Source organism: Aythya marila (genome assembly GCF_965140915.1).
Source record: "Aythya marila genome assembly, contig: HAP1_HAP1_SCAFFOLD_170, whole genome shotgun sequence".
NCBI lineage: Eukaryota > Metazoa > Chordata > Aves > Anseriformes > Anatidae > Aythya > Aythya marila.
In genome coordinates, this window is record NW_028137300.1 from 357,813 (window position 1) to 374,179 (window position 16,367).

The 16,367-nt window shown below is 39.7% G+C and overlaps 1 protein-coding gene across 1 annotated transcript in view; it reads left to right on the forward strand.

Annotated features, from left to right (window-relative positions):
- LOC309890936 (ATPase family AAA domain-containing protein 2-like) overlaps window positions 1-16,367 on the forward strand; it is a gene marked incomplete at both ends in the record, with an annotated part of 165,559 nt that overhangs the window by 26,968 nt on the left and 122,224 nt on the right. Inside the window, 5 exons of the mRNA XM_082785327.1 lie at window positions 7,960-8,088; window positions 8,312-8,414; window positions 8,635-8,750; window positions 9,714-9,888; window positions 10,262-10,350. Coding sequence (XP_082641453.1) covers window positions 7,960-8,088; window positions 8,312-8,414; window positions 8,635-8,750; window positions 9,714-9,888; window positions 10,262-10,350 — 612 coding nt within the window. The remainder of the gene's footprint in view (window positions 1-7,959; window positions 8,089-8,311; window positions 8,415-8,634; window positions 8,751-9,713; window positions 9,889-10,261; window positions 10,351-16,367) is intronic.

Genomic DNA, 16,367 nt, shown 5'->3' on the forward strand with positions numbered 1-16,367 from the left:
AAGGACGGTCCCGTTCTCTTTTATTCCTTGGGGTGTGAAAATACAAAGGGTTTTCGTTACCAAGTGGTCCTGTTACAATGTTTGCCCCATTAGTACTTGTATATATACACCTCCAAGCTCCCGCACTAGATTCCCACTCACAATTACAACCAAGTTCTCCTTCACGACTTGTCATACCACGAGCTGACCAGAAATGTTTAAAGAACACTTGTGTCCCATTCTCATCTTGCCACCTCCAGCAGTAGACTCTTACCACATGCTGCTCCCTAGTGGTGTTATCACGCTGACAACTCGGGATTTGAACGTCAAATTGTCCCTTTGATTGTGCTCTTGCCATGGCTTCGCATCCAGGTCCAAAAAATTTCTTATATGAGCATTTCAGCCAAGTCCCATTTTTCAGCTGGACATGTGTAGCGTTCCATTTTCCTTTACTTGATGTGCAGTTTATAGGTCCACATTCAGGATCAGTACAATCATATCCGGGAGATAGAGTCCATTTACAAAAGCTTTTTCCCACCTTTACTGTTCCTGTTCTGGTTAAACAGTATATACCCTGCTCTGACAAGTGCAATTGCCATGGGCCTTCTTCCTCTTTCCAGAATTGTGTACCATTATGAACTTCACTCAAATTACTAACCCACCACTTAGGTTCAACCGGGCCAGCTACCCAGGGCCAACTTTCAGTTCCCTGTGGTCCCCCACAAACCCAGCAATTGCTAAGGTTAAAAGCCTTGGCCACTTCTTCCCCCAGAATGAACAAGTTATTCCCGTGGCTTAATTGCCCCTGTAAAAATAGTACCAGGAAGTATAACATCCTTCTGCGTCATCCAGGGGTTATCGTGGGGGTGTGAGAAATGCCTCCAATCAAGGGGTTGGGCCCACTTCCAGGATCTATTTGAGCTTGGGTTACTGTTCAGCCTTTGAGGGTGATCCAGCTCCTGGAAAACTAATTACAATAGGTTAAAAAATAATAATAATAATCGTATTTATTATATAAATATATTTTTGTTTGCTTGTTTGTTTCTTTTTCCTGGGACAACCTGGCTTTAGTGTGGGCGAAGTCCGGTTGAGGCCCTCCCACTCGGCAGTCAATACCCGTAGGGGTTGCCTCCCTTGGTAGACTATACACACCGCAGTGGAGGGTCCTGCCCCGGTCTTGCCTTCTCCCTTTCTTCCCTTCAGGCTTGTCCCCTTCTTCTGGCATTCTTAATTTATGCAGAGCCTTATTGCCAGCACATTAGTTCTTTTTTAGCTTTAATTTCAGTTCCCCAGGAGCAGACTCAACCCTCCAAGTTTGGGTATTTATTGGTCCTTTTACTCTAGATGCATGGGTCCAACCCCTTTCTGCTGTTCTCACAGCTGTTTCAGTGGTAAGTAAAACAAGGTATGGTCCCTTCCACCGGGCGTGTAATGATTCTTCCCTCCAAGTTTTTATTAAGACCTTGTCCCCTGGTTGTATTTGATGAATAGCAAACCCTAAAGGTGGTGTCTGAGCCATTCTTCCAATTTCTCTTAGCTCTTGCAATCTTTTCCCAATAGTAATTGCATATTTCTGGATACTACAATCCTCAACTACATTGTTTCCCAGAGGCATTCCCTGTGAATAAGGCATACCATATAACATTTCATATGGTGATAATCCAGTCTCACTGTGTGGTTTAGTTCTTATGTTTAGAAGTGCCAATGGTAAGCATTTTGTCCAGGGCATTTGCGTCTCAATCATTAATTTAGCCAATTGTTGTTTCATTGTTTGATTCATTCTCTCTACTTTTCCTGAGCTTTGTGGGTGCCATGGAGTATGATATTCCCATGGAATACCTAATGATTGACACAATAATCTTATTATTTTAGAAGTAAAGTGTGTGCCCTGATCAGAATCAATGTACTGGATTATCCCATATCTAGGTATCAGGTGTTCTAATAAATTTTTTGCCACCATTTGTGCCGTAGCTGGTGCTACGGGATAAGCTTCTACCCATTGTATTAAATGATCTACTATTACCAATAAATACGTTATCCTCCCTACCTTGGGCAATTCAGTGAAATCAACTTGTACTTTCTCGAAAGGCCTATAAGCTGTTTTTCTTCCTCCCGCGGCTGCTTGTCAAAACACTTTCTTATTTATCTTCTGACAAGTTAAACAACCTTGTGTGATTTGCTTTGCTATTTCAAAAACCCCTATGCAACCAAATTGTTGAAGTAAGTGATTACTTAATGCTTTTGTACCCCAATGTGTTTGTGTATGCAAACGTTCCAATCTTTGCCTTGCATAAGCTTGTGGTAATATCTCTCGCCTGTCTGGCAATGTCCATTTTCCTTGTTCTAATCTAGCACCTGTTTTTTCCAGTTTTGTCTGTTCTTCAGGAGTAAACTTTTTTTCTTCTCCCTCTCGTCTTTCTTCCTCCTGTACTGTATTAATTTTAGCAGCCTGAGTTCTCAAGGCTGCTTCCTGAGCTTCTTTATCTGCTAGATTGTTCCCTCTGGTGTGGTAATCTAATCCTCTTTGGTGTCCTTTTACATGTACCACTGCTATTTCTTTTGGTTCTCTTAATGCCCTTAAATTTTTTATTATTAATTCTTGATGTATAAGATTCCTCCCTTGAGTATTAACGAAACCTCTTTCTTCACAAATTCTTCCGAAGGTATGAACCACCCCATATGCATATTTAGAATCTGTATATATAGTTCCACTTTTCCCCTTTAATAGTTCCACGGCCCTATATAGGACATACAGCTCACGAGCCTGAGCTGACCATGATAGACTCAAGGGTCCTGATTCCACAGGTTCCAGGTGCTTATTAATTATTGCATATCCTGATTTTCTTTTTCCCTCCACTACTCAGGAGGAGCCATCTATGAACAGTGCTTCTCCCTTCTCTAATTCAGTATCTCTTAAATCGGGTCTTCCTTTAGTCTGGGTCTCAATTACCTCTAAACAGTTATGTTGTAATTCCTCTGATGGTTTTCCGAACAAAAATTGTGCTGGACTCTGAGCAGAGCTTACCCTTAGTTCTAAGTCAGGGGAGTCAATTAGTATAGCTTCATACTTTAGGATCTGGCTGTCTGTTAACCATTTCTCTGCTTTCTGTTGTAAGACACTTCTGACGTTGTGTGGAGTATACACTTTTAAGGGAGCATTACAAGTGATCTTTCTAACTTCCTCTATTAATAATGCCGTAGCGACCAAAGCTTGGAGACAAGCAGGCCACCCTCTACTTACTGGACCAAGTAACTTAGAACAATACCCCACGGGTTTCTTAATTCCTGCCCAGTCTTGAGTACGAACTCCATATGCCGCCTGGTTTGATGTGTTCACAAAGGGATAAAAAGGTTTTTCCAGATCCAGAAGGCTCAACACAGGTGCTTGTATTAATGCCTCTTTTATTTCTTCAAATTGTTGATTATCTTCTGCAGACCACTTAAGTTGGTTCTTAATTTCTCATATAAGAATTTAACTTTTTCACTGTAGCTTTCAAGCCATGGTCTACAGTATCCTAATAATCCCAGTATTTGCTGGATTTCCTTTTTAGTTTGTGGGGGTCTTAAGGATAGGATCCCAGATACCCTGTCAGGATCTAACTTCTTTTTTCCCTTACTTAACCAATGTCCTGAGTATTTTACTTCCTGTTCCACAAATTGTAATTTTGATCGAGACACCTTGAATCCCTTTTCTCCCAGGAAACTGAACAATTTAATAGGAGCTTCTCGGGTTCCCTCTTCAGTTTCTCCTGCTACTAATAGATCATCCACATACTGCAATAATTTTACCTCCCTGGGTAATGCAAAATCTTGTAAAACTTTTTCTAAAGTTGGTCCAAATAGATTTGGTGACTCTGTAAACCCCTGTGGTAGCACGGTCCACCTTAATTGTTGTTTCCATCCCGTTTCAGGGTCCTCCCACTCAAAAGCAAAATAATCTGGATTTTTCATCCAGAGGGCAGGCCCAAAAGGCATCTTTCAGATCTATTACGCTATACCAAGTATGTTTGGGAGAGATATGACTTAGTAAAGTATAAGGTTTTGCCACCACAAGGAATTTAGTGACTGTTCGCTGATTTACAGCTCTCAGGTCCTGTATGACCCATCCGATTTCTTTACAGGGAGGATGGGTGTATTATGAGGTGACATACACGGTTCTAGAGTTCCTTTTTCCAGAAGTCTATGGGTTTTAATCCTTTTCGACCCTCCATTGGTATAGGGTATTGTTTAATTCTAATTGGACGATGTGGATCCATTATTTGAACATTTATGGGGTCCATTTCTATTTTTCCAATTTCCCCTTCCTTATAGCACACTGAAGGGTTAATGAATTCTTCGTCTTTTTGTGTCAAAGTGTATAATTTAATCTGCAATTTATCCCCTTGGCTTTGAATGCTTAAGTTTAATTTTAAAATCAAATCCCTTCCTAGTAAATTGTACTCCGCTTCAGCGAGCAAAAGTAAATCATTAAGACAGATTTTTTTATCTATTTCTGTTTCTACATCTTTCAAAACAGGTACCTTAAAGGGCTCTCCTTTTGCCCCTATTACAGACATGCAACTCTTCCCTTCTTCTATTCCTTTTGGAAGTTTTTGAATAGTGGATTTTTCAGCCCCTGTGTCTACTGAAAATAAGACTTCCTCTTTATGGGGACCAATTAATAGTTTTATCAACAGCTCTGTTGATGTTGAAGTCCCCAGAAGATATAGCCCCTGACACCCCTATTCTTCTTTGAATATTTTCTCATCTTGTTCCCGCTAATGATATTTCCTCTGAACATGTCTCTTCTTGTTGCAATAGTAACAGACGGGAATTGTCAATTTCCCTCGACAAGGCTGACCCCTAGGGTTTTTTTCTATTATTTTTTTTCTCCTCTCCCCGGACAAGGTCTTGTGGAATGAGGTTAAGCCACGAAAGACCGTATGAACTTGGAAGTGATGGGAAAACTTACAGTTTTTAAGAAGAATGTTAGTTGTGATTAAGGCAGTAAATTAGATCATCCTCGTAGGAGCTTTCTAAACAGATCAGAAGAGGGCAAGAGTGTACTTAAGGACCGAAAAGGGTGTTGCAGTAGATAGCTGATGAGTTAGATTATGTGATAGAGCTCAGCTGCACACCTGCAAAGGAGCTCAAAGAGACAGTGAGAGGAGGCTGAGCCCCAGAAAATACTTTGCTCCTCCCTTCAGAGGCCCAGAGGAGCAGAGAGATGCACAGTGGCAGGTGGGAACCCGAGGGAAGTTCTTCAGAGGAAGAATGGCTGGGCCATGGACTAGTAAGGGAGAAGCAGAGTTGACTCCTTTGGAGGTTTAGTTAGGAAAACATTAGCTCAAAGTCTTAAGAGTAGCTTGAATACAAGGCGGGCGCCAGTCTAGAGGGAGAAGCTTGGTTAAAGTGTGTGGGTTTCAGGGAGCTGCGCAGTAGAGACTTGTAGAGAGGAATTTTAAATAGCACGTTGAATGGGAAATGAGCCCGGGGCAATTAATTGATGATCAAAATGCAAACTACAATTTTAAATCAGGAAAGAGGTAGACTATACTTTTATAATGAAAAATACGCCAGAAAAGAGTGAGGAAAGTGTCAGTGTTGTTATAAAGGAAGTTACTGGAACAAAGGAAAGGGTTAGAGGAGCAATAAAGCAGAGAAATTCATGCTTTTGTGATAGAAGTGTTGGAACACCAAGGACTGGAGATGGTAGTGATCACAAACTCATTTCCCGATCGCTCAGTTTTCCGTGTGCTGTCTGTATACCCCATGGCACCTACCTCGCATTCAGAAAGCAATGCAACCTTTGGGGTTAAAAAATAAAAACCAGAGAGGGCAGTGCTTTCCAAGAAAAAAAGATAAGTCCTTGTGGCAAACAGGTAGGTGAACGGAGTATGTACGTTCCTTCCTCGGTGTCCTGCTGTTAACGTGAGAGGATATTCACCAGAACCCAGTAGATGATTGCACTCTGGTTCTTGCGTTTTTTACCATCTTTCAGGAAACAACTTCAGGTTACTTGACAGAAGCTAATGGCCTAAGCTTATGTGCATTTGGCATTGTTTTCTCATTGGTGAGCTTCAAGCCTGTGTCTGGCCCATTATTGCTCACAGAATTTGTGGCAGAGCTAGACTTGGACTTAGATTACTATGCTTAGTCTTAGCACTGCAGATTATTAAAACCCTTTCCATTAAATACTTTCTCAAACTAAGAAGTGACTTTCTGAAATAGCTGTTTTCAGAAGATCTGCATCTTAGCTAAGCAATATGACAGAATTTTGCCTGTTGTTAAACACTGAGGCTGACGACAAGTCCATCAGCAGTTTCAGAGAGCACAGAACAATGTCCAGATGCATGCTCATCTGCTAGGATTTGTGATTTCTGAAACGTGACTTGCATAAATTCATCTTAAGGTTTTGCAGGATCCACTGTGTCATTAAAATAATGCTAATACTAAAACTGACGGGCATCTGTGTAATGCATTTTGGATTTCATATAATTTGCAAAAGTACTTAACGATTCGGTGTCATTTTGTGGTACAGTACAAACATCAAGAGGAAGTGAGAACAAAGAAAATGGTGGTGAAGATGTTCCAAGGCGTTACAACCTTCGACAGAGTAAACCTGTTGACCGCTACCAAGCTCCTATGGAAAGTAGGTTGAACGCACAGTTTCTCTTAAAACCTTATTTCTTGCACATAAGTGAGATAAAATTTTTGAATGCAAAGACGTGTTTGCGCACACAGTTCTATTTCAGTTCTGTACCTTCATTCTGCACATGAACTTCCCTGTTTTTATCAGACACGTGTGTCCTGTGCACATTGTCTTTCTTTGCTGTTTGGCGTACTTAGTGCTATGTATCCTTGCTATAACAGTAATTAATCACACTTAATGGTCTTGCTCTTGTGATTTTCAGTTCACCTTTAAACAGGGCGTAGTTTTCCACTTGTACCATGCACTGATGAAAAGCAAAAACAGTTAAAAATTCTTCTGGAATTAGGGATGAGTGAAACACGTGGCATTTTCTTTTTCTTTTGATATCCTCCTCTCTTAAATGTATCTGTATCATTATTCTAAATTCTTTCCTTTCAGTAAGACAAAGAGATCGAGAGAGGACTAACTCGGGCCAGCCGCGTTCTGTCAGACAGAAAGAGTCACTTGAAAATGCTGGGTCACAAAAATATAGAAGACGTGCCAGGTTGGTGTATGGCTAGTGATAGCTCTTACTTATCCGTAGAGCTGTCAGTCTCTTTACTGCATAATGCTTCAAAGGGTTTTCAGTTTAGTGGTAATTACAGAGTAAGTTTATGATCAGTACTTTGGTAGTCTGAGGATAGAGAGGAAAGAACTATTTGGAGGGGAGGAGGTGGATACTTTTAAGTTGGTTTCTTTTTTAAATCCAATATTTGTGGGTCGCTGATAAGATGATTATGGAGGTAGTGTCTGAGTTTCTGTAACTGAAATTCTTTGGTTCTGGAACTGAAGCCGGAATCCCCCCTTAAAAATCTTAGTCAGACTATTTAATCTTGAAGGATACAAAGGATTTTCTTAAAACCGAAAATAATTTTATTCGATTTAGAGGGAGAGGCTTTATGGAAGTTTTGTTAGATTTAAAAAAAAAAAAAGTTATCACTCAAATACTGACTCTAGTTTCTGTTTGGAATCAACTAATGTTTCTATATGCAGTTAACCTTAAACAATAAAAGATCTAAATGAAATCATAAATTGCCTTAGTAATGATAAAGGCTTTTTGGATTCTGTAAGCAGTTAGTGCGTAGAGAATGCTGTTGATTGCCAGATATTTTGTTGAGCATTCTTGAAAGCAGACAGTTGTCACGAGGAAAATCGTGTCATGGCCTTTGAAATCAGATTCCTAAGGAGTACAGTGGACTGGAAAATAGATCTCAGAGGCAATTTTGAGATAGAATTCCCTTAATTTTTGGTGTTACTTAGTATCTGCTCTATTTTCTTTTTAACTTTCTGGTTTATATGCTTGCTTGCAGACGGAGACATGCAGATGACATCAGTGATTCTACACCCTCTTGCTCATCTCCCTTGCTTAGCACGTGTGATACGGAGGAGGGTGGTGAGAGCAGTGAGGACGGCGAGAGCACATCTCCAAGAAGGTTGCTGTCGGTAGAGAATAGGGGAGGGATGAATCTCCTTCAAATGAATATTTAGCCATGTTTAAGTTTATCTAAATGTAACTGTGTAAGTTTATGTCAATTAATTAGGTCTTCTAATATATTAATTAATGTCTTCTACATTTGCTTGGCATTATTATGAAAAACAAAAATCTTCGAGCTGCATCTTAAAGAAAAAGAAGCCCTATAACTTCTCTTTAATTCAAATCAGGACTTTTCGAGTGAAACGTCAGAAACGGGACCTAAAGAGAGTTCAGAGGGATCAAAAGAAAGCTGGAGGAAGTCAGGGAGATGCAATGCAAATAGATAATGCGGTAAGTGGTAAACTAATCATCGTGTCAGCGAGTGTTTCCAGTGATTATGAAAGATCTCAGTGCGCCATCTAGAACTACCTTTGTTGATGGTTTTCTCTAAAGCAACTTCAAAAATTGCCCAGAATGTTTGCGTTGTGCTGAGATAATTTCTGATGAAACCTTGATCTAGGTTGCTGCTTTCTTTAACATACAAACTCTGTGGTGTTGAATTTCTCTTTAGATTGGATTTGAGAACATGGGTGGTCTTTCGGAACACATCGCAGCTTTGAAAGAGATGGTGATTTTTCCCGTCCTGTATCCAGAAGTTTTTCAGCAGTTCAATATTCAGCCCCCAAGGTAACTCATGACAGTGATAAATCGTAAGTCAGCTGTTTTCAGGAGAAAGTTCAATTAAGGTATCAATATGCTTCCATGCTTCAACATTTTTGGCAGCGGTGAACATTTGTTTTAGTAGTAGCAAAAAGTGGTTTCTTAAAAATGGATAGAATCCAGAATATTTGTAGGTTAAAAATATAAGCAATGTCTGAAACTTGTAAGTTTTACCATCTGGTGTTTTTAAAAAGTTGGGTTAGTTGGGTTGGAGTGGTTTTGTTCTCAGTTTTATGTACAAGTCAGCTTGATTAGTCTGTAAGCAAGAAGGGATTATCTAGTGTGGAAGTCAATTGTAATATGTTGCCTGGAAGCCCAGTTGTTTTTCCTGCCTACTTTTGCTTTCTTTTTTTTTTTTTTTTTTTTTTTTCCTCTGAGTGCTAAGGCATCGCTTTTCCTTCCGGCTTTAGGCTTCCTCACTTGCCATCAGCAATAGATGGTCTGAGAGACCAAACCCAGTAACTTAATGCTTTTGAAAGGAGCATTAAATGCTTTACTATCAGATTCTGCATATTGTGAAAGCAAGAATATGCAGTTTATTGCTGCAGAATGAACTGGTGATTCACCATTCAGCCCATTCTCAGATTCTGTGCTGAAGTTTGCCCGTTTGGCTCCGGTTTGCTGTAATCACCCTGTTTGTCAGCAGTTTTGGAAGTGTCCTTCTGGGACAGTATGCTCTCTTTTGAAGTTTTTATACGTTTGAGTTACCTCCTTATTCATTTCTTTGGGTGAAAAAAATGAATTTTCTTGTGAAACGTTGTAAAAACGCGGAACTTCTATCTGTTCTGCCTCTACCCACACTTCAGCTATTACTGCTGTCTTGTACATGATGTGTTTTGGTTAGGAAAGACGAGTTTGTTCTAGAGACGATGGTTGTAGGAGGTACTCATCATGATGTTTTTTTTCCTATCTGGATCTTTTTTATTGCAGAGGTTGTCTATTTTATGGCCCCCCAGGAACAGGGGAAACACTAGTTGCTCGTGCACTTGCCAGTGAATATAGTCGAAGTGACAGGAAAATATCATTTTTTCTGAGAAATGCTTCGGACTGCATGAGAAAATACGTGGGGGAATCAGAACGCCAACTTTGTGTGTTATTTGAACAGGTAAGGTTGAAATGCACAGTGTATTCTGTCAGAGTTGAAACCATTATTTTCTGTGGTCAACGTTTTTAAGTAGCACTTGCTCTTTTTTTGTATTTTGTTATTTTTTTTTTCCCCCTGAAATGGAAATGCCAGTGTTTCTGCTGTGAATGTCAGCTGTAAGAACTACTGGAACGATTTGCTTTCTGTCACCCGGATACAGTGGGTTGACACAGACTGCTGTCTTCTGTTAGTCATGCCAGATACTCCAGTAGCTCTATCAGTAGAGGTCCCAGAGGCTAAAGTGAAAAATCTAGTTTAGATGACATTCCAACCATGATGTTTTTGTGCATTTTTCCTTTAAATAATGCTGTTTTACTCAGTGTTTTCCTGCTAGGCCTGTCAGATGCGACCTTCAATTATTTTCTTTGATGAGATAGATGGTCTCGCTCCTGTGTGCTCCAGTAAACAAGACCACATTCATAGGTATTACAGTTTTGCACCTACATAAAATCTGCTTGATCTTTGGGAAAAAAAAAAAAAAAGAAAAAAAAAAAAAGGACGATGACCTGTTTAATTTACTGTGAACATGTTAATTTATCCTGAAAACTTGTAACTCAATGCCAAAACAGGTGATTCTAAACGATAGTAGAAACCAATTTACTAAGCCTGATATCAGCATGTGGTCTGTGTTAACTTACCTATTTTTTATGTCTTAAAATGAGTCTTGTCCTTAAAAAGCTTGTCCTTTATGACTACTCACGGAAGAAAGTCATGTGGAATGTAACAAAATTTACTGAACCAGTAAGTAAAACTTATATTTTTCTATTTGTTCCATTGTTTCAACTCTTCTGACCCTTCTGGACGGCGTAGATAACAGAAGAGAGATCGTGGTAATTGGAGCTGCCAACAGACTGGATTGTATAGGTCCTACTTTACGAAGACCAGGACGCTTTGACAGAGAGTTCCTCTTCAACTTGCCAGATAAAGAGGTGAGAACTTAAATTCAACGTTAGTGCTACCATGGCAAAGTCCAACTTTATAGGAAAAAAAATTGACAACTTGAACGAAAGAGTGATATGTGGAGACACTGCGCTGTTCCATGGAGGGCAAATCTGGTACTGAATATATATGGTCAGGATGATACCACCAAGTAGTTAGTTCTATAATCAAACCTTTCATTCCCAAAGTTGTACCTGTTTGCTTAATTATTTAGTCCACTTGGGTGTTTTCATCATGAAGTTGTGTTTTTGGTCTCAATCCTTCCCTTATGAATGAATAGGGGACGTGTTTGCATTTGATTGTGCCCCGGATCAGTGGTAGTAGTTTGAGTCATAATTCTTTTCTTCTTTATAGTAATTGTAGCAATTGGAAGCATTGTGCCAGAAGTGCTTTCTGTGAATTTACTGACTGGAAAGCAAATGTGATGAAGTAATGAGACTGTCCCAATGAAAGCTTGCTAAGTTTTAGAGAAGTTTTTTGGACAGCAAAGAAATGCTTCTGGATAAAGTTTTCATTACAGTATTTTCCTCTGGGTCCTTAGGTCTTGTAGTTTGGAAACTTGTTATTGAAGCTATAAATGCCTTTTCTCACTGTAGGTTCCTAGAAAAAAGTGCAGTGTAACAAATAAGAAATATTCAATTTCCTGGTTGAAAATGCAGAGTGTATATTAAATAACTGTAAAATACTTGAAAGTTGAGCAAGTAAGAAAAGCGTATTAATAGATGAGGGGTTTTGAGGGAGGACTGTTTTGTTTTTTGTTGTTTGTTTGTTTGCCTTTTGGTTTGTTTGTTTCTTGTTGGTATTTTTAAGGAAAACTTGGGACAAGCTAAAATGCAATGATTTTGCTTCCAGGCTAGAAAAGAAATTTTCAAGATTCATACTCGTGACTGGACCCCTCAGCCACTGGACATGTTGCTTGATGAACTAGCTGAGAAATGCATTGGTAAGACTGAAATCAAAATGGATTCTTGCTTGTGACCAAGTTGTAAAGAACCTTAGCTTGTACCAGGCAGTACCCATGCTCTTGTGCCTTGCTGCACAACTAGTCAACGAGGCAGTTGGCACGCCTTCATAGCAATCTGAGTGAGATGCTTTCATCTATTTACTCTTTATTGTCGTTCCTCTTGTTGTCTGAGAACATTAAATGGTTCTGGGGCATCTTCCTCAAGAGTATAGTTTTTGATGAGGAGTCTGCTTCAGCTGCATAAGCGCAGGATATCAGGCAGTGAGCAACATGAAACTTCCCTGCAGAGAGTGGTATAAATGGCTCAGGATTCAAATTAGGATTAAATAAAAAAATAGGATTTATTAGAAGAATATAAAAGAATAGAGGTAAGCAAACAGTGCTGGGTGCACTGAGAGTCTCCGCTCCACCAGGGCACACACCAGTTACATCAAGCAGCTGATGCTCCTAGACTAATACATATTCACTACTACTTCCAAAAAAATTAGATTATTATAATTAGCCTCCGGGGTCCAGTCCCTCCTACTGGAGCATGCGCATCAGTCTCCTCTGGGGGTTTCTAGGGGTCTTTCATGCTGAAGGCTCGTAGTCTTCTTCTCCAAGTCCTTCCCCTTTGTACTCCTTTGGCACTGTACCAAGTTTATAGAACATTTTCTGCAGGTCTTGTCTCCCAGCCGTCCTTCAGCTTCTTTTTTCTTCCTCTTAATCTCTTGGCCCCCTGGCCAGATACCAAAGGTCTGCATAGTATCCCATAACAGTCACTAGTTGTTATCAGTTGTTATGAAACTCCCAGACATCAAACACAAATAGCTTTCTTATTGACACTTCACCAGTAATTAAAACATTCTTCCCCAGCCATTCACAGGGACAGTCACATCTATAGCAGTGTTAAGTTAATCTCGAAGAAGACAGGAAAAAAAAGGCTGTAACTGTTAGAAATAGAAGTCCGGAATAACAAAAGCAAACAGGTTCATAAATTTAAGGAGTATTTTCTGAAGACTTGATAAATTGACTAGAATGAGGGGGAGACTGGGACACACTGCATCTGTGGTTCAAGAATTAAATTGCCAGTGCAGGGCCCAGAGGCAGACAGGATTCAAACAGAATTGTTCTTTATGGACACGAAATGTTAAAACATTCCTCACAAGCGGTAGCACTTTGAATTCCCTGTTAAGCTGTTTGGTTTTGGCATTACAAATTCTTTAAATGTTGCATGTTGTAAACCTGGGCCTTGACTGATGTAACATTTGATTTTTGTTTGTTAGGATACTGTGGTGCAGATATCAAATCTTTATGTACTGAAGCTGTGCTGTGCTCTCTACGCCGATGCTATCCTCAGATTTATGCAAGTAGGGAGAAGTTGCTACTAGACGTTAATTCTATTAAAATAAAAGCAAAGGACTTTTTCATGGCTATGAAGAAGGTTGTTCCAGCTTCAAACAGGATCGAGGCTTCACCCGTACAAGCACTCTCACCCATTTTCAAGCCACTTTTTCAAAGATCAGTAGAGAATATTTTACAAGTTGTGCAGAAGATCTTCCCGCATGCACAGCTTGCACTAAAGGAGGACCGACAGCAAGGTATAACCACAGCATCCACTTCTTTATAATTCTGCTAAAGCAAAAACTTGTGGTTTGTGCAATCAACTTATAGCTTTCAGACATAATGGTGGTAGAATTTTATTATTTGCATGTGCATGTCTTTCTTTTGGGCAAGTCTGGAATATAACGCATAGGTTTTATTGTGGATTCGAAACTGAAATGCCAAATGGAAGCTCTGAATGACTCAATACACAGTAAAGGACGATGCGTTCTCTACTGAAGCATCCTGCTTCTGACGGCAGCTAAGATAATTAGCATTTGTAGAGGTTGACTTGAGGTTTGAAGTATAAGGCACCTATTTTTCTTTAAAAAATCAAAACTCAGATCTTTGGAGGGGAAGCATTTCTAGGTCAATGTTTCTAATTCCTTTCTGAAGAATGTCAGGACCAGGATACAAGTATACCTGGTCTAAGCTAAATATTGTTTTAGCTATCATCATTTTTAACCAGTCTCCTAATTTAAATGTTTGTGGATCGTACTATACACGTGAGATCAATTAGCATTGATATTTACTAGATGAATGGAATTCTGTGGCCATCACATCCTTTATCCACGTGCTTTCATTGTGGGAACCTCCTCCAGAAAGAAATGGTCTTGTTTGTTGTTTTTTTTTTTTTTTTTAAGCTATTTAGCAACTGCAGAAATTGTTCGTAATCTCCTTTATTCTAAGGGGGAGAAAAAAATCACCAAGAGTAGCGTACCTTATACGTACACATCAGTGGGACTTAGTAGAGCTTTGTAGGGCCTTGTGCCATCTCCTTAGATCTGTGGTGGGCTGAACTCTAGGAAATAGCTTTCAGTGTGTGCTCTCAAATGAAGAAAGGGTTTTGGCACTGATTTAGAAGCTGTATTAATGGAAGAGAAAGAGACAAAGGCTATTCAGGAAAGTTAACAAACCTCTTTTGCCTTTCAGAGCATTTCAATCCTATTTTACAAGATGATATGTTTGACAGTGATGACGATGCATCCTTGGTTTCTGGAGATGAATTAAAAGATGGAATGCCTGACGGACCAGAGAAAAAATGCCTCTGTTTCAGCAGGTAAAGAAAGATAGATCCCTGTTACGTTTAAATTCTCAGGTCTGCTGAGTCTTTGTAAACAGTTCCAGCTGTTAAAAGTGCGAGGGGTGGTAGACGAAGGGGCAACATCAAGTTTGTGTGTTGAAGGAGTGCTTGGTATTCACAAGAAGAAAGGGTGGAGGGACTAAAGTTGTAATGAAGTTGCTCTGAATGACCAAATTGAAAAGCCCAGGCTTCTCTTCGTAAGCCAAAGTGATCCGTAGACTACCAGAACACGTTGACTTAATCCATGGCATTCTTTGAAAGACTCAAGACCACATAAATGTGCTGTCTGTCCTTTTAGCTAAAAATACCCCAACTTTGTGGGTTTGTGTTGCCACCTTTTGCCCTTCTGTTTTCCAGGATTGTTAAACCAGTAGTGAATTATGTAGCAGAAAGAAAACTGAGAAATGGCTTGTTAAAACACCTTGAGAAAAAATTGAATGGTGTCTTTATTTGTTAAGCCACCAAGTTGTGTTAATCTTGTGATATTTTAGTATGGAAGTCATGCAAGCCCACAGTTGGAAAGTTAGATCATGTTGTCACAGCTGGATCAGTTATTTTTCTCCGTTTCTATTGCTGTGCTGTCCAGAAGATTTTCTGTGCTTTAGAGCAAGGCTAAGTCTCTAGCATCTTTGATTTAAGCCAGCAGAGGTACAGCCTGATTGTAGTGGGGAAACAAATGCTCCTCACCAATTTATTTCCTAGTAGTAAAGCAAGATTGCAGGGATATTAATTTGCAGTCTTGGTTTAGTAAAGAATAGGAAACACAAGGGAAGAAGATGAAACAAGGGGAAGAAGATGAAACAATTGGAATGACTGAATAACTTAACTGGAAATCTTACATGTATTTAATGTACCGCTGCCATTTGGATTATTTGGGGAGGGAAAAGAAAGTCTATAGGAAAATTACTTGGAACATCTGTGTGTCTATTCAGCACCTCATCTATAAACTTGTTTTCTTAACTCGTGTTCTAGGAGTGCTTTCTGGGAACCAACATCATGCCAGCCCTGTCTGCTAATAGTAGGAAAAGAAGGGTACGGCCAGGTTTCTTACGTGGCACCCGTGGTGTTGCACGCTTTGGAGAAGTTTCCCGTTCACACCCTGGACCTTTCTGTTCTGCTTACAAACGTTGCACCGCCAGAAGAAATCTGCGGACAGGTACCTTTTTTTCTTTTTCTTCTCATCGGATTCACTGACTGTATGTAAAAGATCAATCGAGTTGCAAGTAAGGTGAGCAAAATTAATTGGTAATGGAGGTGGCCTTGTTTTAATGTGCTGGGATGTTTGCTTCTGTCTGAAAATCCCCTTTTCTTTTAGACAGCACCACAAACAATCTGGATGTTGTACATGTCGACATTTTCCATACCCAGTTTTACAGTGAGGCTGTTGCTAGCAGCTCAGGAAGCTGGGCGGTGTTGCTAATAAACATCTCTTTGTGGAAAGAAATGCTGCTCATGTCACTGGGATCCAGAAAGTAGTTCTCATTGCCTCCTAAGACTGTGTGCTCCCAGTAGATGGCTCTGTATCAGACTGCATGTCGGCTACTTTTTGTAGGCTTCTTCTAAATTGTATTAGTAAGGCAACCAAGGTTTGGGGCTTCTGTTTATTTTGTTTTCGCACGGACATACACAACTTGTGCTGTTGCAGTATGTGCAATAAAAGCATTAACATTCAGAAAACACTTCATTTGCACGGTGATGTGGTTTTAACTAGAAAAAATGAACAGATTTGGTGTTTTTACTTTTAGGCAGGAAATCCATTTTCTTGTTTGGCATCACTACCTTAAAATATTTTTACCTTTAGTGGAAATGTTTGAGAGCCATACAAGTAAGGACAGACATGTTACACGACTGAATACTGATGTGTCCCTTAAG